The sequence below is a fragment of the Eptatretus burgeri genome, chromosome 3, assembly GCF_056783735.1.
Source record: "Eptatretus burgeri isolate ZD-2024b chromosome 3, Ebu_testis_v1, whole genome shotgun sequence".
NCBI lineage: Eukaryota > Metazoa > Chordata > Myxini > Myxiniformes > Myxinidae > Eptatretus > Eptatretus burgeri.
The window spans coordinates 114,637,076-114,662,714 of NC_140963.1; the positions used below are offsets into that span (position 1 = coordinate 114,637,076).

Consider the following 25,639-nt stretch of genomic DNA (forward strand, 5'->3'; position numbering starts at 1 on the left):
TGTACACGCTGTTCGGCGCGCGCCCTGCACGAGTCCAACACCGGTACCCACAAGCGGCGCAAGAACGGTGGCGATGCGACGGTTGCGAGGTGTGACGTGAAGGTCGTGGCGGTTGTGGTGAAGCGGCGTTGTGGTTGGTGGTTGATGTTGTGACTGGTGGTGGTAACAATGGCGGTTGGTCCAAATTAAAGATAGTAAAAGAAAAACGGCTATCCTGAAGAGTCGCAGCTCGCATAAATGACATGTATTCCCACTAGACAACGGGTTTGGGCCTAACTACACATGTACTTACCGAGATACCTCACCTAAGGGACCTGAATGGTGGTTTGCGAATTTGGTAACCACAACAATATATATATATATATATATATATATATATATATATATATATATATATATATATATATATATATATATATATATATATATATATATATATATATATATATATATATATATATATATATATATACACACACACATACACTCGGTCAATGCACCCAGCGCTGCCCGGGTTCTTTTTGAATGAATTTAATCTTCTATACATATGTCTGACGTGAGCACAGTATCATATCAGTTCCCAATTGGGCCATGGCAGTCATAGGCTAAGGGGGTTGGTGAGGGGGAAACACACCCCCTCCACCCCCCCCCCCCGGCCGAAGGGCCTTGCCACATAGCCTATAACCTTCCCGGGGCCCATCCCGACATTTTTTGTTTCAGTGGTTAGCTCCTATCTTTCACCTTTCAGGAGATTAGCACGTGCAGACAAACAAACAAACAAACAAACAAAAACTTAAAATCATATGTTAGATATATTGTATATGGCGTTGGCCCCATGTCAATCAGCTGAACTTGAAAAATTAACGTTACAAAATCAGGTGAGATGTCATAATTCGGAAACCGGATGTCGGAAGTACAATTCTTTTACATTGGGACACTCCCGGGTACATGTTCTGTAAAATGTGAAGTTTGGTGAGGATCAGTCCAGTACTTTTCGCGTGCATAGGTCACAGAGAAACACACAGACACACTTTCAAATATATATATATATATATATATATATATATATATATATATATATATATATATATATATATGTACATATATACATATACATATAATATATAAACATACAATGTCAAGGCTCAAATCAGAGCCAACACACAGAACGTATAACAAGGGGAGCAGGAGACAGGAGGGATGGGAGAGGGATGCACAAAAGAGTGTGGAATAGACATATAAGGAGATCTGTGAAAGGCAGCAGAGTACAAGGGGTAAACAAGATGGACACTACAGGGACTTTCAGGAAGGAAAGCAGGGAATTTAAAGGAGGTAGGTTTGGAGTGAATTAATGGTGGTCGAAAAAAATCATGGTTTTGGATGGGGGACGATAAGAGATGGTGGTGAACAGCTGTTTTGAAGACCTGGAGGGAAGAGTGGATTGAAGAGTGTGTGGAAATTTGTTACAAAGGTAGAAAAAAAGAGGAATGAAAGAAGGAAGCTGAGCAGTGATTCTTCATTTTGGAAGTTTTACCAGAATGGAGTTGCTGATGGACCTTGAACACCCTGCGGAAATATAGGCAGTACAGATAGCAGACTGAGAAAGGGGGGGAGGCGGGGAGAGGAGACCGTAGAAGACAGAAAGACCACCAATCTGCCTGGGGTGAGAGAGGGAGAGACCCAAAGACTCAGACTCATCGTGGGAGATACCAATAATCTTACATGTCTTGGTTTCCACAGCACGAAGCCGAGAAATGTGAGAGGTGGGAGCACCAACCCAGAGGGGAGAACAGTACTCCATCAGGCTGCGGATGAAGGCTTTGTACATGGTCAGGAGCTCAGGTGTGCCAAGGAAGGACTTTGCATGACGGAGGACGCCAAATCGCCGACTGGGTTTGGAGGGCAGCTTGGAAATGTGGCTTTCCTAGAAACGATCATGGCAGACAATGCCCAAAAGGCCCAAAAGTTGTAATTAAAGGACTTCTTCAAGAGGATTGTTGAGAAAGTAGACGGGGGGGGGAGGGGGTTCCAGACAGTCCTTTTGGAGAGACGTCGTGAGAGTCTGAGATTTGTCAGGATTGGAAGACATGATCCACGAGTTGGACCAGCTTGTGGTTTTATCCAAATCTGCAGAGAGTGAAGAGACTGCTGCTTGCCAATCTGAGGGATGACAGATGGTACAACAGAGGGCAGAGTCATCAGCAAAGAGATAAAGATAATTTACAGAGTCAGAGAGATCATTGATGAAAACGAGAAAAAGCACTGGGCCCAGAACACTGCCTTGAGGAACTCCAGCCTGGATAGAAAGAGGGGATGAGAGAATTCCATAAAGGGCCACATGTTGACTGAGACAGGAGAGGAAGTCCGCGAGCTATGAGTGGAGATTGCCTTGCCTCACCAGTTTGGTGAGTAGGGCAGGGTGCCAGACCATATCGGAAGCACACGATGTGTCTCAGGAGATGGCTTTGATCTCATGTCTGGCATTGAGGACCTCCATCCATTGTTTGGAAGGCAGGAGCAGCAGGTCCAGGGTAAAGTGACCTGGCCTAAATCCAAATTGATGATCAGAAATCAGGCCATTGAAGAAGAGGAAGGATTGAATGTCAGAAGTGATGACAGATTCCATAACCTTGATAAGGATTGGGAGAAGGCTGATTGGTCTGTTGTTGCAAGGATCTGTTTTTACACCATTTTTATGCAGAGCGGTAATGTTAGCTGATTTCCAAGCAGATGGCAGAAGACCTTGAGCAAATGAAAGGATGACAAGAGCAGAACTGGTGAGTAACCGTCTGGACCGGTTGCAGAATCAGAATTGAGGTTTGACAGCAAGCTCTCCACTTTGTAAGAAGAAAAGGACAGAGTCCATGAACAGCTGCGTGCGAGTGGGTAAGGTGGGTACAGAAAGCGATGGGTTTGGGACACAAGATTTGGAAGCAAACACAGAGTTTTGGCATTCATCCTTTTCACATGCAGTGTCAGCTGTATGGTCATTTGAGGTAAGGGAGGGGATGAAGGCGGAACATACACCAGAAACAGACTTAACTACATGCCACCAGGATTTGGCGGAGAGAGACAGGTTTGAGAGTTTGGACTTGAGATAACAAAGATGTTGTTTTCTGGCTCATAGAAAGAAAGAAAGATTAGAAAGATGAAAGAAACAGGGTAGACACACACTTGTTCCGAGCTTTGTGGAAGGAATTGAGATTGCCTTCAGTTGGATTTGCCTTCCATGAGGCGAAGGCAAGTTGTTAAAGTGACCTGGTACCAAAGGAATTAAGTCTCCGTCTTAGATCCCTGATCTGAGTCCAACTCTCACATCCGGAGAGCAAGACTGGAAGCACCAAGGACCTGAAGACTCGGACTTTTGTCTTCCTGCACAGGTACCAAAAGCGCCACACCCCTCGATCCAGTGAATCCATGACTCCCCAGGCCCGATCCAGACATTTCTTGACCTCTGTCTCACAGCCAGCAGAGACATGAATATCACTGCCAAGGTAAGTGAATGTCTCAGTGACCTTAACATCCTTACCACAAACTGGTACAGACAAGATAGCAGCATCCAATATGTCAATAAAAGCCTGAATCTTAGTTTAGACCCAGGAAACCCGTAATCCCAGCAGCTCCGACTCCTCATTCAGCACCTCGATGGCCCCCAAAAGGATATCCAGAGTCTCCGCAGAGATAACTGCATCATCTGCGAAATCAAGGTCAGAGATATTGACATTCCCAAATGATGCACCGCAGCTTGATCTCTCCGACATCCTCCACAGAATCCAGTCCATACAACTTCTGAAAAGTGTGGGGCCAATACACACCCCTAACGAACTCCAGTAACAACTGGAAATGAGTCGGAGATGGTATCACTACATGTCACGGCACTCTCAGTCCCAGAGTATAGTTCAGACATCAGATCGATCAGTTTTGGTGGCACCCCATGAAGACCAATAATCCCCCAGAGGGCATCCCGATTCATTGAATTGTACACTTGGCAGAGATCAAAATAGGCTGCAAGCAGCCCCTGCCATAACTCTTGTCTACATTCGGTGAGGACCCAAAGGACAAGGATCATGGTTTTGTCTACTCTCGTTAATCCACCCCAATCCCTCCGGTTTTCCCTCCTGAGAGTTTCCTTCTGAATCCATCTTGTCCACACCATGAATTCTCTCCTACCAAACATTTTCCTCCCCACACCCATTTTTTTGCCTCCCTCTGTCTTGGCCTTCAGCTCTGCCTCTCTGCCTCTCTGCCTCTCTGCCTCTCTGCCTCTCTGCCTCTCTGCCTCTCTGCCTCTCTGCCTCTCTGCCTCTCTGCCTCTCTGCCTCTCTGCCTCTCTGCCTCTCTGCCTCTCTGCCTCTCTGCCTCTCTGCCTCTCTGCCTCTCTGCCTCTCTGCCTCTCTGCCTCTCTGCCTCTCTGCCTCTCTGCCTCTCTGCCTCTCTGCCTCTCTGCCTCTCTGCCTCTCTGCCTCTCTGTCTCTCTGTCTCTCTGTCTCTCTGTCTCTCTGTCTCTCTGTCTCTCTGTCTCTCTGTCTCTCTGTGTCTCTGTGTCTCTGTTGTTCCTTTTGTCCTGCAGCTCTGTGGTTGGTGTTTCTCCCCTCTCTCTCTCTCTCTGCTGTTCATTTTGTCCTGTTGCACCCTGAACCGTTCAGTGTGCTTGTACGAGCTCTTCCACGAGCCTCGACGATGTATACAAAAAAATTGCAACAATTTCCATCTCATGACACCCTTCATCTCTCCACACCGCTTTTGCTTTTATATGATAAACTTCTTTTTTTATTCACTACAGCTTCTTTGTATACCTACGGCTTCACTTTTCACATTAATGAGGTTTATATTGCTCTCTTGTTCGCCTATTAAAAAAATCCATCTGTCAGTTTGTCAATATTATCCCTCTTTCATGAAGTTCTTCAATGAACATTGACCTCCGAATAAAAAGCAATACTTTGTCATCAAGGAAAGAAAGTGTATTTTCATGAAAATTGTTAGAATGGCAATGGACTGCTGCAGAGGTCTGAGATTCCTTCCGATGATAAAATGAAGTATTTGATAGAGCAAAGGCAGTGTGTGATTAAGCACAGGAAAAGGTCATTGGACGTGTAACATCCAGAGCCTGGAATTCTTGACCTCAGGTATATATAGTACAACAATATTACAGATACATTTCACATGATCTGAACAAACAAACAAAATAAACTCTTCACTGCTATTTCTGAAAGAAAAAAAATGGATTACTTTTATGAGGTAGTTTTCCAGATATTGCCAATTAAACATGGGACTAAATTTGGTTTTCTATTCAATGGCTACAAAATGTAACATATTTTGATGGTTTGCAAAAGTTCCAGCTAATCTAATTACTCAATCTGGCTGTATATTTCAGGTGTGCCAAACCAACTTGACCGCTATTTCTCAAAAACAAAAATTTGGGGGTTTTTTATCATGTAGTTTTCAGTTTGTTTGTATTTTCATCCAAACATGGTAAGTTACTTCAGTTTTATTCAACTGTTATTACAAGCTAGGTTAAAAAAAAAAAACACAAATCTTGTCAATGATATGTACCATACTCTTTACAAAGTATTGGTGCTGCTGAAGCTATTTCTTGGCACAGGTTATGCTGGGTGGTTTGCCTTCAAAGCAGTCAGTCAGAGCAGGAATTTGGAATTTGGTCAGAGTACTAGCGATAGCTCACATGCCCTTTGTAAAGCATACCGTGGGATCTTTAATGACCACCAGCTAATGCTGGCAGACGAGACGACCCATTTCACGTTCATCCACAGGACGGCACACGTTGATGCCTCACCTTGCCTGCAAAATACCAGGATGACCTTTGATAGCTGAGCTGAGACTAAACCCCAGGCCTTAGTCTCGGCAGCACAGAGGTGAGTGCATGTGAATACTTCTAAACTAGTCTGCCAGCCCACAAACATTGATAGTGTGCCAAAACCAAATTATCCAGGGAATCCACTTTTGATATTTAGTGGCTTCCCACTTACAACAACCAATTAATTAGCTGACTTTTTGCAAACTATACATAACGGGATCAAACATTCACAAGCTCATGAAAGAAAATCAGCTCAAAGTCCCCTTTTTCAGACTAGAAGGGGTTTTATAGAGCTATAATTCCATTCTATTTCAAGACTACACAATTTCGGCACTGCTCTAGTTTGAATGTCATTAAAATAATTAATCAATTAGTTAACCAATAACAGCTTTACAAACAAAGCTGGAACATTCTTAGAAACTTAAAGCTATTAATACTTTAACCGCCATGATTACACCCCCCCCACCACCCCCATCCACTCCCCATCTTGTGGGTTGGCCAAAGTTTGGCTCAAGTCCTTTTACAGCCAAACATGAAGTTCAATCGGAGCTGACTCGGGCACATGTTTGGGATTTGCCTATCGTGCCAGCAATAAATCAACTACTTTTAGGAAGTAACACCACACAATCTTTCACGTCCACCAACATAGAGCCATGGCTCGGGAATGAAAGCAAAACTTACCTACATTCCACACCAGCACGTTTTGCGGGATTTATTTGTTTGTTTGTTTATTTATCACTCTTTTTGTTCTTTTCATAGAAAAACTCAAAACTGCATAAATTTGAACATCGTTGGCCGTGTAACTAACCCCAATATATTTTAAGTAAATCGCTATTGTACCCAGAATTATCGGAGAATAAATCAAGTATTCATGATAATTGTGAGGTTTTTATTGCATGAGTTAAGTTGAATCACCTTTACAAAAGTTGACAGCTGTTCCTGTAAGACAGATACTGGAACTTCCTTGGTGCTTGGAACCTCATACTGACATTTAACATGTGATGGTGACAGTAATGTTAGATTGGTGAATCATCTCTTGAAATTTCAGGTCGTTCATCTCTTAGTAACCCTTTCTGGTTAGACTTCCAAAATTTAGACTGATTGTTCACGTCAACATTGTTGTTACTCACTTCACCAGTCTATGAAATAGCCTTCCAGATGTCATTCTTTCCTAATATTTCCTCCAGGGCTTCAAGCAGGTGGTGCCCAGTCACCTCACATCATCCCCATCCTGACCTATGATATTTATCATCCCAATTAATACTTCCTAACCCAATCCTCTTACTTGCTGGTTTCAGTGTCCTCTCCCTTCATCCCTGTCACTGTATCCCCTTGCCAGTTGTGCCCAATTGTTGCCCCTGCTACCGTACTGTCAATTTAACCTTCAAGTTTTTCCATGAGCCTTGAAAAAATAAGTGACAGAGCCATTGCAGAGATCACAGCATTCCTATCTATGAAGAAGCTCGCTTGGCTTATCATATTGACATCAGAAAAATTTTAATGATATAAAATTTGATCAACATTAATCCAGCCTGTTCTTATATTTATAGTTAGTTTGTATCATTACTCAAAAAGCCTGGTGTTGGCTTCACGGTCAAGGTGGCTGGCTGAAGACCTTAAGGTCTTGAGTTTGAGCCCCTGTCGGCCATGGAATTTCACATGATCTGAATACTTAGTCAAACAAAACAAACTCTTCACTGCTATTTCTGAAAAAAAAGGATTACTTTTATGAGGTAGTTTTCCAGATATTGCCAATTAAACATGAGTTTTAGCCCCTGTTGGCTATTGAATTAACACCCAGTAGGGTTGACTCAGCCTCTCATCCTTCCGAGATCAGCGAAATGAGTACCAGTGTGCTGGTGATAGAGGGCACTGCATCAGCGGTATAGCCGCTCTGCTCCTCCAAAAAAATAATGCAACCAGCTGCCACAGGCTGACCGTCTTGGCTGTTAGAATGACAATGGACTGCTGCAGAAGTCTGTGATACCTTTCGATGATAAAATGAAGTATGTGATAAAGCAAAGGACATCCAGGACAGGAAAGTCCGACATCCAGTGCTTGGCACTCTTGACCTCAGGTGCATATAGTACAACAATATCATATAAATTTAACATAATCGGAATACTCAGTTTTCAGATCATGTTAAATTGTTACACAAAAAAGCTATCATTACTCAAAAAACAAAAAGCAAAGTCAAAAAGTATTTCCCTCACCACGAAGAAATGGTCAGGTATCTGCACAACTAAGTTCAGATGGTAAGTGTCCAATCCTATATCGTTCTCAGCAAATATATGCAGCACATTTATCCAAATGTCGAGTGAGTTTCCTGATACCACAAGAGGAGAAGTAATGTTATTGACCTTGGAACATTTTAAAAGGGAAAAAGTTTTCAATTCACTCTTGTGAGAAAGTGTTGCTTGAAAAGAATAAATGACCACATTTAACTTTAAAAGCATTATGTCGAACAAAACGCTACACAAGCAAGGGCTTGGAATAGAGCTCGGAAGCAACATGCTATTAAGGTCATGAGATTCTAACCACACCAACGAACCACCAGGCGAGTAGTGGAGAAGAGGTCACCACGTCCGCCTCTAATTTGCATGTAGGTTGTGGTTTCAGAACCATGCACAATTGGCGAAACTGCCTGTGGAAAATGGCCGAGCAAACCGTAGCAGGTGACTCGCCTTAAATAGCACTTAATGCGCCGACTAATGGGCTCGTTCTAATTATTTATGCACTCTGATGACAACAACGCAGGGTTCTCATTAACAATGTTGATTACAATGTAAGGGATGGGGGGATGAGGGAGGAGGGAGAGAAGAGAACATGAGCACAAACTCAATGGTATGAATGTTAAATACACCCAGTGGAACTGAATTATCTAATCTTTCTCATTCATACAGGAAACATGAGACTCAGCAGGAGGTTGGCAAGACAGCTTACAAAGTGAAACCTGAGCCAAGAGGTAATGATCCAACGACAGCAGTGTTTTCTCTTCAGAGCTGGTGTTTACCTCAGCACGATCACGATGTCTGGCCTTGACACAGCAATGCGAACCGAAGCACAAACGGCAGGAGGTCCAGGTGGAAAACAGGCCCAGGAGGCAGACAGTGGTAAGTGGTCTTGAGCAGGGAGAGGTAATATTGTGACGGCCACCGGGAGACAAGTCTCTTGGCCTTTCGCCCATCACCACTTTTTGTTCACTTGTCACAGGGCCGGTGGGGTGGGGGGTGGGGGGGTGCAGAGCTCAGTGCCGCACATGGTGTGCCCATTGGCTATTCTCCAAGAGGGGATTACTACACCCTCTCCAAACTGGGAAAGCCCATCGAAGGCTCTCAAAGCCTACCTCTCCTCAGGTTTGTAAAGGAAACACATAACAGGGGGAAATAGAACAGCACTCGGTCGAGCACATATCTCCGCCAGGCTGATCAGTTTACATTTTGGATCGCACTGACAGGCCGGATCTGCTGCCATGAGGTAATATCTAATTGGCTTGTTCTTGTCATCTAACAAACTCAACCGCCAAGTTTTGTCATACCACAACTTTTTGAAATATCCTGCTAAATATAATTTTAGGCCCCTTCTCTCAATGGTGAAGAATTACTTAAGATTATATGTGTATTTGGGAAAAATTACACACCCAGACAGGGAATCGAACCCAGGTCCGATGGTGAACCGTACCAGTGCTCTGCCATCTGAGCTATCTGGGTGACCCACCAGCTGAGCATGCAATTCTCCCACATATAGAACTGTGTAATTCTCCCACATATTTCTATGTCCTCTGTGGTGAATAATAGTGGTCATGGTGAATTGGCCCCCCATGGGGGGAATACCTTCTCGTGGACGGGGCCATCGCTGCTCCTGTGGTTGGCAGTGAGTGGCCCGGAAGCAGTGGCGGATGTTCATATCATAACATGCCTCAGCTGCAACAAGATGGTATTACAGGAACTTTCAGGAAGGAAAACAGAGAATTTGAGTGAGGTGGGTTTGGGCTGGATTAACGGGGGAAGTAAAGATCAAGATTTTGGATGGCGGAAGATATGAGATGGTGGTAAACAGCAGTTTTGAAGACCTGGAGGGAGGATTGGGATTGAAGAGAATGTGGGAGTTTGTTCCAGATGGAGGAAAAAAAATAGGAATGAAAAAGTGAAGGTGAGCAGTGATTCTTGATTTTGGCAGTTTCACCAGAAGGGGTCTTTTGGCGGACCTTGAGCATAATGCATAAATATGGAGGGTGGGGGGAGGGCAAATCACATCCAGAGTGGGGGGGGCAAGGGCAGAGAGGAGATGGTAGAAGATAGTAAGACCATCGACTAGCCTCCGGTGAGAGGGTGAGAGAGCCAAGGACTCAGCTTCATCGCGTGAGATACCAATTACTCATAAAAATAAAAACATGCAACACAAAGGTAGAAATACAGGGCTTAGAAACAACATATGGGAGAGAAGATGAAGAGATCTTTAAAACAACATCAACACTCACTGCTTGAAATACACTTATTGCATATGCTTATACTGAACATTAATCAAAGAAATAACTATTTTAAATTCTCCCATTTATCCCATTTATCCCCTGGCAAGATCCATAACAATAGGAACAAGCTAGAGAGACTAGATTTGATTCCCAACCCTATTACAAACTGCCATTGTGGTGGTATGCAAACAGGGCATGACAATCAGTACACCATATTTGAGAGGGGATATCCAGATGGCTGTTACTTCTGCTGGAACTCATTCGTGGACATTAAATATACCATGGTATCTGTAGAAAAGGGTAGCCCATTTGTTCCAGTTCACTGGGCATATTCTAAATCCTAGCCCTATCTTCAGGGAGCACGATATTTGCAGCATAGCAACAACCCAGAATTTACACAAACAAGCAGCATGGTGCTGTGCAATGTGCCAAATTAAAGGTTTGTGTTTTAAATATTTTCAATACCCTTCCTGAAAATACATTCTTTCCTTTCAATTTCTCCCTTTTCTGAAGTAAATTACTCTGCAAACCTGAGGCATGTCATGATATTAACAAATGAAAACAGGATACAAGGAAATCTGTTGAGCTGCCACACAAATGCCAAGCGAAGCGAGCAGTACCACCCAGGCCCCCAGAAGCTGAAGGAATTTCAGGTTACTTATTTTCCATAATTTTATAAATTCATTGAAAGTATTCAACTAATTACCGTAAGATGAAATGTTTTTTTAAGACTTTGCTGCTGTTCCTCTAATGCTAAGATACCTTTGGCATCACAACATATGATCCGATCCCAGGCAACACAAAGCACCCATCCTAGTTGTCCAATTTCCAGAAAAATAAATTATCAGGAGAATCTAATTTCCATTCATCTTCAGTGTAAATGACTTTTTCAGCCAAGCCCCAAAATTTTTTTTTTTTTAGACCCACATCATTTTCTACAATTTTATCACAATCGGGTCTCTCAATGACCCAGGTCATTGCAGCAAACCATGTGTAAATGCATGTGCCTTGCATAGGCCCATTTCCAGCTGTGACATCACCTTTACAAAAGGTGCATGCTCGAATTTTAGACTTTTAATAAAATTGTATGTCATCTTTTTCGATCCCATTCAGAATCTCCTCATGCAAAATCGAACTGAACATGAATATATCCTGCAAATCACACTCTGATGATTGGTTTCTGTTTACTCCGGCAACATCATGGTGAGAACACTTGACGAAAATAATTCTAGGATGCCCTCCAACACAGCATATAACAATCGTACAAAATCAGTAAATTATCAAGCTTGGTGTTGGCTTAACGGCAATAGTGGCTGGCTTAAGATCCTTGGGTCTTGAGTTCAAGCCTCTGTCATTCCATCGAGTTAAAACTAGATGGGTTCACTCAGCTTGTCATCCTCCCAACATGAGCAAAATGAGTACCAGCTTACTGGTAACAGGGGGCATTGCATCAGCGGCACAGACACACACCCCGCAAACAGCCAAAGGCTGCATACGAATAAATATATAAGTAAATTATCCAGAAAGATAGAAGGTGTATGAATAAGAATGTATACAGCCGAATATTTCAGAAAAATTAAATTGCAGAGAGAGGGATGATGTCGAGTGTTACTCATACCTAACAGATAGCGTTAGCGTGTGATGGAATGATTGCATGTAATCAGTCAACTCTTACCCATAAGGCAGTACAGAATGAGAAGATAGTATAGCTTTTGATCGATAAAGTCTGAATGGATTTTGTTGAGACACACTGTAGTACTGCCACGCAAACAAACCATATCCGGAAGACAGAGAAGCCCCCAAACACTGTTTTTTATTTTGTTCTATTCATGGCGATCTCAAGAAAGAAAATTGGTGGGAAAAAAAGCAATATGGAAAAACACGAAACCCACTGAAAATTATCACGTATAATAAATATTTATGAAAAAAAAATTGTTTTGTCAGAAGGTGGCCTTCATCTTCCGCTCCAACTTTTATAACTATTCGTGATCTAAAAAGGGGACCAAATGTGATTTTTATGTAGACACGAGTAGAAAAGGCCATCAAAAATGACTGGTTGGAGTTATTTTATTAAACTGGAAGATATTGTTACAGATTTCAGAATCTGCTCTGATGAATGCAACCACACCTCCAGGTCCTCAGACAGTTATTTCTTTAAATGCATGTTCAGATTAGCCCCATCCCCACATCTAATGGGATCTTAAATGTGATGCATTGAGAAGGGTAAAGGATAGATCCCCTCTCTTATGGGAAGCTTTTTTTTTTCTTTACGACAGACACGTTCACACACATTTCTTTCACGAGCTCTGAAGCCCGCCCTCATTTTTCCTCAGCAACATTATTTCGCGAGCTCAGACGCCCGCCTTTTTTGAGAGCGCATGGGTCGTCATGGTAACCATGCCTCAGTGGGGCTGGGTGAGCTTGGGATGAACGGCACCCCGCGGAGACGGCCCGGGGATATAAAAACGAGCGAGAGAAAGCGTGAGGTACGTTCTGTGAGGAGAGACGTTCTGAGATATAAAAAAAGTGAGGAAAAAGCGAAAGAGGGACGTTCTGAAGAGAAAGAGAAACGTGCTGAAGAGAAAGATTCGGAAGAGAAAAAGTGAGGAGAGGAAAAGCGAAAGGAGAGAGGAAAAAGCAAAGGGCGAGAGAAGCGACCAAGAAACGGGTGTCTGACCAGCGCCGACGAGACAATTCGCCCTTCTGAGTGCTTCGGCAAGCGAGCGTGTGAGCAGCGCCACCAACAAGTGAGGCACGGGTCGATCACCAACAACACCAGGGTCTAAACCTGTGACGGACAATCTCGGTGCCCTCCAGACATTGACTGGCGTTCAAGGCTGCACCGCAAGAGGGTGCACGGCAAAGCTGGGTGCTGGCAATGGATGTGACACGAACACACGCATTTTCAGGATGTTTTCGCTTCACCGACGACTTTCTGGTGAGCGAGACGATTCTCCCCCTCCCCTCCACCTGAATGATCTGCTGGGTACCTTTGTCTGTGTTTAGCTGTAAGTAAGTCAACCCCGATAAGCATCTGCTCTTTATCTCTTTCCTGGCATTTTGATTGATTTTGCTTTGAAATTCGTTCTTTATTTACCTCAGCAAATAAAAGGTTCTTTTTATTTATTTTATTATTAATAAATTATTTGTCTATTTCCAACCTGTCCGTGTTTGTCCTTTCCTTCAATTGGTCTAGCATTGTCCGAACCGAGATAGACTGGGAGGTAATTACCACAGATTTGACCAAAAAATCGTCAGCACTCACCAACGGTTAAAACGCACGGCCGCCGTAATTAAAATGTAATCAGATAACATTGGTGCTTTGCCGAGGGCGTGCTCCCCGCTCAGGTAACCACGTGACCTCCAGTTAAACGGAATAATTAGACGGTGGACACTGGAACTCATGGTTGACTGGGTGGCGTTCGTGGTTTTAAAACAACCCACCATACCAGAACGTTAATTGTGAGCAGTGGCCCCAGGTCCGGCTCTACCGAGGACAACCGGGGATTAATCCTCCTGAGTGACAATCTGGTGTCTTGGTACCCATGGCTGCAACAATATTATGTTTTGTTGCAAGAAGAGTTATTAAAAAAACATTACATGTACAAATGTGACCCTATTTTCTTCATCTTCTGGGATGTTTAGTTTTGACGGTACAGCCTCATGAGAATGCCAAAGTCTGAAGCATCGGCTTAGTGTCAGGTGTGCTTATATCTCCTTTATTTATTCGTCATCCTACAGAAGTCAATGAACACTCATTTTACTCTGTTTGTGTTACACATCATGTGTAGCAAATTTCACCTCCCTGTGCCTTGTATTTATTGTTTGTTTGTTTTTTTAAACGCTTCAGTATACCGCCCTTGAGGATAGATGTAATTACTCTTTTATGGAAAATGTTTTCCAAGTTTATTTTATCTTCAAAAATAGACTGGAGTGAAGACACAGTCGGGTTAAAAGATTGGCCTTTAAAACCCTAATCAAATCATCCTTATGAAGGTGGACAGACAAATACACACCACTTTATATCGGTACATTCCAATGGAAAATTAAGGACAAGAAGAAGAATAACAAGAAGGCCAAGAATAACAACAAGAAGAAGGCCAAGAAGGACAACAACAAGAAGAAGAAGGCTGAGAAGGAAAAGAACAAGAAGAAGAACATTTAATTCCAGATTCCAAAATAAATAATAGAAAAACATTATAAGGGAATTTGTAAAAAGAAAAATATATATTGTTCATAGTTTAAAGCCAATGACTTCTAAACAGCATGTCAGACAATGTACTTTACATCTGGGCCCCATAACAAGCTCAGGAATTTTAAATTCAAATATCTCTGAGAGCAAGTTTGTGGAGAAACAACTTTGATCACCGAACTATACCAACTTTTAAAAAGGATCACACCTCAGGATAACAATAGGTACCGAAGTGTGCATCGAGTAAAAAAAAAATAATGTTTCTCCCTCTCAAACTCCAGAGAAAACCAATGAAACATTTTCCATCCTACTCAACTAAAATCCCTGAAAACAATCATGTGTGATTGCTTAAAAAGTTCAACAATCGAGATTCAATATTCCAAGACTTGGCAAATAAACAAATAAATAAATAAAGTACAATAAAGTACAATGGATATAACCAAATAAAAACTTCATTTCTATATTTTCCTACTAATTACTTGTATATTGAAGAAGAAGAAAAAAAACCTTGGCACGTCTTGGAATGCTCTGTGTATTTCATTCAAACATTTTCAATACCAGTAAAATTATTTTTCTCCAAAAATGACAACGCAAAATAAGAATTGTGCACCCAGAACAACAAATATTAAGTATTCGTACTATTGTAAGATTAACGTCAATACTTGATTCATTTGGAACTTCACTTGCTCACAACATGAAAAAACATTTCAATTGGAATGATTTTCCTAAAATAGTGAGCAAATTTTTTTTTTCCCCAAACAAATGGTATGCTGTCCTTTCTGCAGACACAAAGCGATGAATGTAAAATGTCAGCATCATCTTATCAAACAACATGGAAAAAAAACATGACATTTAGATTGCAGTTCAAAGCCAAACCCAGACATGTACCTTCTTTTCTCTAACTGCACTTTCCATGTTTTCATTTCACCACCAAGTTTATTTTCCAGCCTTCCTCCTCCCTGATGATCTTCTACACACTTCTTAAGCAGTTTTCTTTTTCTTATCTGCTACCAGGTTCCACCAGTCTTCCATGTTGTCTGTCATAACTTCTTCGATTTCTCCTCCTGGCTCTTGATCTGCTCTTTAAATTTATCCTTCACTAACAACCAGCACTAAGTTATAAGGTGGTTCCCACATTTTTGATACCAATTGTTACAACATGGCAAACTCCCAGATCTTGGTTTCTTTTTCATTTACTTCTCCAAGACAGTGTCCAACATGGATATCCTCATATCCCAATCCTTCTATCCCCATGTGTCCATTTAGATCACCCACCACCACTAATCTGTGACTACTTGGTATTGTTTGCATTACATTATCCATCCGTTCCCAGAATTATTTTTCCTCAGGTACACTCTGTGATGCATACTCACTATGTTCCACATTTGAACCTTGATTTATAGCTTTACTTTAATGATTCTTTTACTGTATTCAGTGCCAGAACATTATCTTTCATGTATTCACATTGTACTACTCCAACACAATTTCTTCTCCCATCCGATCCATGGTAATAAAGTATATATCCAATCCCAATTTTTCTTGCTTTGTTTCCCTTCCACTGTTTCCTGAAGGCACAGGATTTGTATTCCTTTTCTCACCATCAGGTCAGTTACTTTACTACTTCTCCCTGTCAAACTACCAACATTTATACTTGCTATTTTAAGTTTAGTCACCTTTTTTCACCTGACCTTCGGAGATTCCTTGGTCTCTTCTCTCTTCGGAGAGATCTCTCGGAGGAGAGGTCTCTTCGGAGAATCCTTGGCTATCGCTGGTCGGATTTTGTGTCCAACGAGCGGTTGCTGAGAGAGACTCGGATGAAATTTGTTACCTGCATAGTCCGTGAGCGTCAGTTGCGGCTGTATGGACATGTGGCTCGTTTTCCTGATACTGATCCTGCTCACCAGATTCTCTCAGCAAGGGAGTCTCATGAGTGGAGGAGGCCAGTGGGCCGACCACGTGCCTTGTGGTTGCAGCAGGTTGACCATCATCTCAAGGAGATGGGGATGGGCCTGGCATCTGCCTGGGGGATGGCCAGATGGAGGCCCCTGGAGTACTGGCGGAAAATGGACGCAGCGACGCGCTGTTCTGGCACATGCTCCCATACCTGACCTGACCTTTTTTCCTCTCCTTCAAACGTTCTTCTTTGGGCATCTTTGTCCACTGGATGATAGCCCATGCTTATTTCTCACAGGGTTGAGGCGGGGAGCCTGCATGTTGCTTACAGGGTATGTCCAAGCATGGGTGCCAATCCCATTCATATCAGCCATCCTTTGGATATGGCGGGTGGTTTTACAGCCGGATGCCTTTCCTGCCACTAAGCCTCCCCATTTATCCCGGCTTGGGACCGGCACTGATTCAGGGAACCTTGCCTGCACCAGTGGCTGAGGCTTCCGCCTGCGTTACATGTCAACCCACTATTATGTTTGATCTCAATTAAAGGTCACATGATAAAGTAAAGGTCACATGAGAGGAGCATGAGAGAGATAAAAGAGAAAAGTAGAAGAGAGACATCAGATGTTTCTAACTCTAGTTACGGTCTGCAAGATGATTCTCAAAGAGCATATGACCTTTCACCTGTTGACCAAAAATTGCATCAGTTCATCATTATATAACAGTCCATACTTGTGCTAAATTTGTTTGAAATCCCAACAGTCATTCAATGTTATTGTGGTAACAAAATGATTTACAATTAAAAAGTCACATCCCCATTGACCTTTGATCATCCAAACACAAGATGTAGTCAGTTCATCTTTCTATTACATTCTATACATGTACCAAGTTTGGTTGAAATATCTTCAGCGATTCATGTTATTGCAGAAAAAAATATTTTCAATTAAAAGTCACATGACAGACTTTTCAGCTTTTGAACCCATAATCGAATTCTAAACACTTCATCTTTGTATCACTGCCCATAATTCTGCTAAGTTTTGGTTGAAATCCCTTCAGTGGATCTCAAGTTCTTGTGGTAAAAAACAAAAACAATATAAAAGGATGCACACACAGACAGACAGTTGGACGGACAACCCGGAAAAAATGCTTACGGCTTTCAGCTGGGGAGGCATAATAAAAAGCCAAAGGAAAATAAAATATATTATAAGAAAAGCAATGGGATATGCAGGTAATTTGTAAAATGAAAGTCTTTGATATTGTTGTAGATTTCCGCCAGCATCGGCGTTCGCACGACCGCTTCAGTCCAATCGCAGTCGCGCGCCCACCGAAGGCCGGAATCCAGTCGTAGCTTTCCGGACAACCCCGAAAACCAGCTACGGGTGCCTTTTAATACACCATAAACTAGTCAATACTCTGTCCACGCGCTACAGGGTCAATCGCCGAATTGTCGATCTACCTAACTATTCGCGCGGACAGACAATACCGAGAGTTTATACCTCGACGGGAACTTGTACGGACACGAGCCGCTTAAGCGTGCCCATTCTGTGTGCGTAGCCGAGCGGTTTGATATCGCCAGTTCCGTCGGACCAGATTATTGCCTCTATCGGCTTAATTAGCCAGTTAATTCCCGATGCGTGCTGTGGCAGTCAATAGAGAAAATGACGCAACAAGCAGGTGAACATTTGAACAATCGGCATTTATTTTCACAGCAGGCAAGCAATGGGGGCTTAGGGAAAAGGACAAGAGGAAAGCCTACAGCCGCGTTCTACATTTCTATACAAGCACGTACTTATGGCAGTTCTACTTAATGGAAGACAAGGTGCCACAGACTTTCACGTAAAAACCCAAGAAAAGAAACGGGCTCGTAAGCCTTTAATCTACTCAGAGCCGGGATGACCGGAAGGCTCCGAGAGGCCGGGCCGGCTACCTGGCACCCCTTGGTGGCGACTCGGTGGTCTTCAGTTCGGCGACCCTTGGTGTCTCCGTCTCGCTGGCCCGTTGCCAACACGGCAGCGACTCGAATGGCGACTTGGTTGGTCAGGGTCTGGCGGCGCGCCCAACTCTACACGCTCCGCTCTCCTCGAAGGGCTCCAACGAGCTGCCCTTCACCAACGAACGACCAACTAACTCCCCAATGAACCGCGCTTTCGGCGTCCCAACGCGCCTTTTTATAGCCCCGGAGGGGGGGGAGGGGTGGGGAGAAGCCGCTTTCGGTTTCTTCACCCAAAGCCGGCGCTGCCCCCTTTCACCCTTGAACCTTCACCCCAGGCTGGCTCCGCCCCTTTCACCTCTGATTGGCCAGTTCCCTTCAAGGCAAAGGCCGTTTTGATCAGATTATGCAAATCAGCAGTGTTCACGGCTGATTTGCACACGGACGCTGGAATGTGGTTCCTATGGCGGCGCGGCGTGTCTGCGTTGACGGCATTTTGCCGCTGTGCTGAGGAGGGCGTGATGGTGTCGCGAGGTTGATGGTGTTGTGTTGGTGATGGCATGGTTGTAGAATTGTTGGCGTTGTGGTGGAGGTGGCGTGGTTGTAGAATTTGTTGTTGAGGAGATGTTTGTTTAAAATAAAAGATAGGAAAAGAATAACGGCTAACTCAAAGATTCACAGCCCGGCACACGAACAAACCCCTTTACACATCGGTAGGGGAACCTAACCTGAAACACGTACTTATCTAATAACTGATCTCTGGGGAACCTGAATGGTGTTCTGTGAATTTCCACCACCGTAACAATATAAATGTTCACAAATTAGTATTAAATAAATAAAAATAATAGTTTTTTGAAAATATTAGCCTGTTTGTGCTCCCACATGAACTCTTGGCTCAGGATGTGGGAAACCCAGGTCAAAGTGCAATATACTAGAAGAAGTTGGCTTCCAGTTCCAGGTTTGCTCCATATGTAGGTTGAATCTGCAGCTGCTCCTTCCACCGCAAAGCTAAATTTTTCAAAACATAGTCATATTTTACTGTTTTATTTTTGTCTCTGTTTTCATCCAATTTTCCATGTGAAATTGTACCATCTTGTGCTGTATTGTTGAATTTGTGTCCCTATTATAGTCCAGCCAACTCACCTTGGACTCGGCTCGTCGGCTCCGGCCTTCTGTTTCTATGTTTCACCCCATGTGCTTCATTTTCGCTCTTTTTCTCCAAAATATTTTTAGGTCATCTCAACCATCTCAGTAGAGATGACCTCATAATAAGTCTCGAAGTCTGTCTGCCCGTCCGTACGTCCGTCCATCCACAATCAAACCGTGTGGAGACAAATGACCAATAGTGGAATGGATAGAGGTCAATGAGACATGCACAACGATATAACTTCCAAGGTCGTCCAAGGTTGAGATCAACGTCACGAGGCTGTCAAAGTTGCGAAAATCGTCGATTTCAAATCGTATCTCCTCCCTCATTTATCAAGAGAGATCAAATGTTAGTGATTCAGATACTACGGACTATTATCTTGAACAACACGAGCCATTTTTTTGAAATTTGCTCTCGTTCCGATTTTATAGCCCTTCAAACTTCGCTCTGATTCCCAGTATGGGCCGTTCATAAAGTACATACAAAAACAAAAATAAAAGTATTAACTTAAGAACCGGAACTCTCCGAGACAAATATTACATTTGAAGCTTTTGTCAGATTTAACTAAAACAATGGAACACAAGTTTATATGCACACTTACTTTCATTTATGACATTAACATTGTCTTGATTGTCAATTTGTACTTTTATTTTCATAAATGACGTTCTGTGATATTAAAAGAAAAAGGTAAATTACACGGCTAGGGACTGCATCGTCATGGCTTACAAACATCGGTTCATAAGGAACTTCTGGCTTTGCAAGCGATTAGCGATGTATGAGGGGGGTGGGTGGGTGGTCTCTTGCCTGCATACAGAGGGGGGTGGGTAGTTTTGAAACCCGGAAGTAGAGCGTACGTACTTTATGAACTGCCCCTATTCCAGTCTGGCACAGAATTACTTTCTACCTCTGGCAGAGATGACCGGCACTCCCGCTCGGGGGTATTTTTATTTTTGATCCCACAGCTTTATACTTTTCCTCTCCTCACTCGAAAAATATACAAACAACAAAAAACACCTTGACAGATTGCACCTGTATTCATCTTGTCCACCCCATGAATATTTCCCGAATGCTCATTCTTACCCGTATCCCTTGTTTGTCCGTCTCTGTCTATCTTGTCCCTCCTCCCTACTTTTGACGGATCCCCTCTGCCCCCATTTTTCTGCTGTTCCTTTTGTTCTACTGCATCCTGATCAATTTTGTGTTCTAGCTCTTCCACAAGCCTCGACCCTGGATACAAAAAAATGTTTGTCCATTATCCACTAATGTCCATATAATTCAAGTATAAAATATAGTGGCGGATCCAAATCTTTGTCCTCCATGCCATTTAAGTACAAGCTCCATGATGAGCCATTTAATATATAAAGTAAGAATTACAAAAAATAAAAAGGGAAATAATATGAAGAATAACTATTTTGTCTCTCTTATCTGTCTTATAGCTACCAAAGAATGTTTTAAAGTCATCAGTAAGTGATTAGAAATTTCATTAAAGCGATGGTAAAACAAAATATTGAAACTCCAACCACACCCTTCCCACTAAAAAATAATGATGTTGCTCACTGTCCGTCCCAGGAATGGAAAGCTATGGATCCTGGTAGAGAACCGGGCTGATGATCCAGTCGATGGTGATAAGGCACGAGACCTACAGAGATCTCCCCTCTCTCACCACCTTCCACAATGGAAACCTGCCAGAAAAAAAAGCAAGTAAGTAACTTTAGGGGGAAAGGGGGGCATTAACAAGTTATATGAACGAGATACTCACATTTTTCTGATAACCCTAAAAATAGGTAGGAGATGTGTGTTTGCGTGACTATATAAAAAGACTAGCAAATACCACCAATCGCTTCACTGACGGGAATACTAACAGCTGGGGAGAAAGAGGGGGGAGAGAAAGAGAGGGGTGTAGGACAGAGAGAGATGAGTGAGGGAGAGTGAGGAGGTGGAGGGGGAGGGGGAAATAGAGAGGAGGGAGGGGGAGTAAGGAGGGATGGAGGCGCAAAGAGGGAGCGAGAGGGAGGAGGGTGGGGGAAGGGAAGGCAGCACGAGGTGAGAGGAAGGGAAGACATGTGTGGTGGAGCGTTAATTACGATTCATACTGTCGAATCAAAATAATTTTGCATAGAATAACAGTGAATATGAAAACAAAATAATGTGTGAAATCCATTTTCTACTGGTCATTCCATAAATCCCAACTGGAGACAAACACTGCCAAGAGACAAACACCGCCTGGACATGTCCAGAGACAAACTCGTGTCCAGACATAAATACTGCCCGGACACATCCAGAGACAAACACCACCCGGACGTGTTTGGAGCCAAGCCATCCGGAGACAAACACCACCCGGACACGTCCAGAGGCAAACAACGCCCGGATATGTCCGGGGATAAATAACGCCTGGACACGACCGAAGAAAACACGGAAACATCCAGAAACAAATACCACACAGATAAGTCTGTAGACGAACAAACACCATCCGGACAGGTCCACAGACAAACATCACCCAGACATAAACACCGCATGGATACGTCCGGAGACAGACAGAGAGAGAAAGAGAAGACACACACACACACACACACACACACACACACACACACACACACACACACACACACACACACACACACACACACGGAGACAGAGAAACAGATACTGGCTGAGTGTCACACTTGGTTGCTTGCCGGTGCAGAAATTGAGAGCAAGTTTACCAATCTTGTTCAAACATATACAAGTCATTTTTTTCTCAATATCAGATCCAAGATGGCCGATTGGCAGCCATTTTGTTACTTAGACTGTCCCCAACCATTTCTCCGACATGCATGGTCCAATTTTGTTCAAACTTGGCATAATCACAGCACACAATGGCATACACTTGCAACTAACTTCATTTTGTGATCTTATCAAAGACGGCAGACGGGTGGCTATTTTAGATGTAAATAAAACCCAATGTTGAACACGTCCTCAACAATTTCTCGGATGTGCATTTACCGATGTTGTTCAAACTTCGCATACAGATAAGGAATGACGCCTTACATCGGCATGTCATTTTTTGCCATCAGATCCAATATGGCTGACTGGCAGCCATTTTATTTGTAAAAAAAAGCAAACAAACCAGTGTCAAACACGTCCTCAACTATTTATCGAACATGCATTTACCGATCTTGTTCAAACTTGGCACAGAGATAAAGAATAATGGCTTACAAAAGCAAGTCTTTTTTTTTTTCGAGATCAGATCCAAGATGGCCGACTGGCAGCCATTTTAGTTGTAAAAAAATACCCCCGAGCGGGAGTGCCAGTCATCTCTGCCAGAGGTCAAAAGTAACTCTGTACCAGACTGGAATAGGGGCAGTTCATAAAGTACGTACGCTCTACTTCCGGGTTTCAAAACCACCCACCCCCCTCTGCATGCAGGCAAGAGACCACCCACCCACCCCCTCATACATCGCTAATCGCTTGCAAAGCCAGCAGTTCCTTATGAACCGATGTTTGTAAGTCATGACAATGCAGTCCCTGGCAGTGTAATTTACCTTTTTCTTTTAATATCACAGCATGTCATTTATGAAAATAAAAGTACAAATTGACAATCAAGACAATGCTAATGTCATAAATGAAAGTAAGTGTGCATATAAACTTGTGTTCCATTGTTTTAGTTAAATCTGACAAAAGCTTCAAATGTAATATTTGTCTCGGAGAGCTCCGGGTTTTTTTTTTTTTTTTTTTTTTACTTTAATACTTTTAATTCATTATTACTTTTATTTTTAATAAAAGTTAATAATTTTATTTTTGTTTTTGTATGTACTTTATGAACGGCCCATACGGGGAATCAGAGCGAAGTTTGAAGGGCTATAAAATCGGAACGAAAGCAAATTTCAAAAAAATGGTTCGTGTTGTTCTCGATAATAGTCCACAGTATCTGAATCACGAATAACATTTGATCTCTCTTGATAAATGAGGGAGGAGATACGATTTGAAATCGACGATTTTCGCAACTTTGACAGCCTTGTGACGTTGACCTCGACCTTGGACGACCTTGAAAGTTATATCGTTGTGCATGTCTCATCGACCTCTATCCATTCCACTATTGGTTATTTGTCTCCACTCGGTTTGATTGTGGACGGATGGACGTACGGACGGACGGACGGACAGACGGGCGGACGGACGTATGAACGGGCGGACAGACTTTGAGACAGTTATTATTAGGTCATCTCTACTGAGTTGATAGAGATGACCTAAAAACCTTATGATGACCTAAAAAAACCTTATGATGACCTTATGATGACCTAAAAAAAAAGTCCTCAACCAATTTTCGGAGAAGCCTTTACCGATGTTGGTCAAACTTGGCACCGAGATAAAGAATGATAACCTACATAAGCGCGTCATATTTTTTTTTGAGATCAGATCCAAGATGGCCGACTGGTGGCCATTTTGTTACTTAAATGGGTCCCCAACCATTTCTTACACATGCATGGCCCGATTTTGTTCAAACTTGGCACAAACACAGTACATGATGGCATGCATGTGCCCCTTAATTTATTTTGCGATATGATCAAAGATGGCCGACTGCTAGCCATTTTAGTTGTACATAAATACGGACTTCCCCTTTAACTCCACATTGCAAAATTACTAAAATAATGGGGACTATGACATTTTATGTCTTTTTTACTTGTTGAAACAGGCTTTTTGAGGCAAAGGTCTTAGCAGAAGTTCAGGTTGCTGCACTTCGGCAGATAACAACATGAACAAGATCCAACAAAAAATGTTAAAGGGCTATTCTCGAGTAAAGGACCAGCGTCATTCTGAAGTCAATCCTTATGTTCCCTCATCAATGCCTGAAAGTCTCCAAACCGGAACCAAAGGCAAAGCCTCCTTGATATCACTCTCACTTCTACTCTGCTGTTGGTGTTTTTCCCCCTTCCATTTGGTTCCCTCCGATTCTGCTCTGGACAGCTCTGGTCTAGAAATAAAATAAAATCTTCACCAAAATATTGTTGCAGGCCGGGGGTCGGGTGAGAAGATCACTAGGTGGGGGAAGCTATCTCGGTTCCCACCAGACTCCCCGGAATTGTAGGCCGTCGCACACGGATAATTCCGTGACGCGGCGGGACGCTTAACCGACCGTGGATGCCAATAACTCAACCGCGTGACCTTGGGTCCTCCCGTCTATGGGTTAATCTGGTTACCTAATTAATCACGTGGTTTAATTACCGGGGAACATGCCCTCAGTACGCCTTTTCCGAACCGGATAACTCTGCCGGATCGGATGCAGCCGAGTGACACTGCCAAGGACGTACCGGCTGAAAGGACCGGATCATTGGGAATAAAGCCCCGGCTAAGCTAGGATTCAGACCATGCTGGATCAATGAAAGAAAAGAAAAAACGAGCAGGGAACATTTCTAATAATAATTTATTAACAATGAGCGAGGAATGGTGTGTGGCACGATCAGGATTTATTGGGGTGTATTGTGCAGAGATAGGGGGAGAGGTGTGGTGTGGCAAATAAACAAGCAACTTACAAAAGGGAACACAGAGCAGACTTAACATGAAAATAATAATAATAATAATAATAATAATAATAATGATAATGATAATGATAATGATCTGTAGTCTTACTTCAGCAGGCAGGTGCCAGGACACACAAACACGCACACACAGACACAGAAAACCTGATGAAGAGAAAGGAGTTGAGGCTACGTTCTCTGTACCTGTTTTTGGGGATGTCAAAGGACAAAAGCAACAGACATGGAGAGCTAATGTAATGTGTAAAATAAGGTGGTGCAAAAGACGCTGCATCAACGGCAGTATACTGCTGAAAAAGGTCTTTTTTTAGTCTTTAAAACCTTCATTTAATTTCAATTGAATGATATACATGAACACTGGAGAACACAAATCGCCTGGTCAGTACTTCCAAAAACCTCCAGTTTAGCAGTACTTGGACAAAATATTACACCATCTCAACCAATTACATTTGGTGCCCGTAATCTCAACTTTTGGAAATAGAGATTCAGACAAAATTGTGGCTCATCTAAACTAATAAGTGTGTGTGTGTGTGTGTGTATGTGTGTATGTGTGTATGTGTGTATGTGTGTATGTGTGTATGTGTGTATGTGTGTATGTGTGTATGTGTGTATGTGTGTATGTGTGTATGTGTGTATGTGTGTATGTGTGTATGTGTGTATGTGTGTATGTGTGTATGTGTGTAT

At 42.8% G+C, this 25,639-nt stretch overlaps 1 protein-coding gene across 7 annotated transcripts in view; it reads right to left on the minus strand.

Annotated features, from left to right (window-relative positions):
- Positions 1 to 25,639, minus strand: part of LOC147030779 (SPRY domain-containing protein 3-like) — a 246,085-nt gene that overhangs the window by 99,415 nt on the left and 121,031 nt on the right. For all 7 annotated transcript variants that reach the window (XM_085875182.1, XM_085875186.1, XM_085875181.1 and 4 more), the window contains one exon: positions 21,003 to 21,127. In XM_085875182.1, coding sequence (XP_085731308.1) covers positions 21,003 to 21,127 — 125 coding nt within the window. The remainder of the gene's footprint in view (positions 1 to 21,002; positions 21,128 to 25,639) is intronic.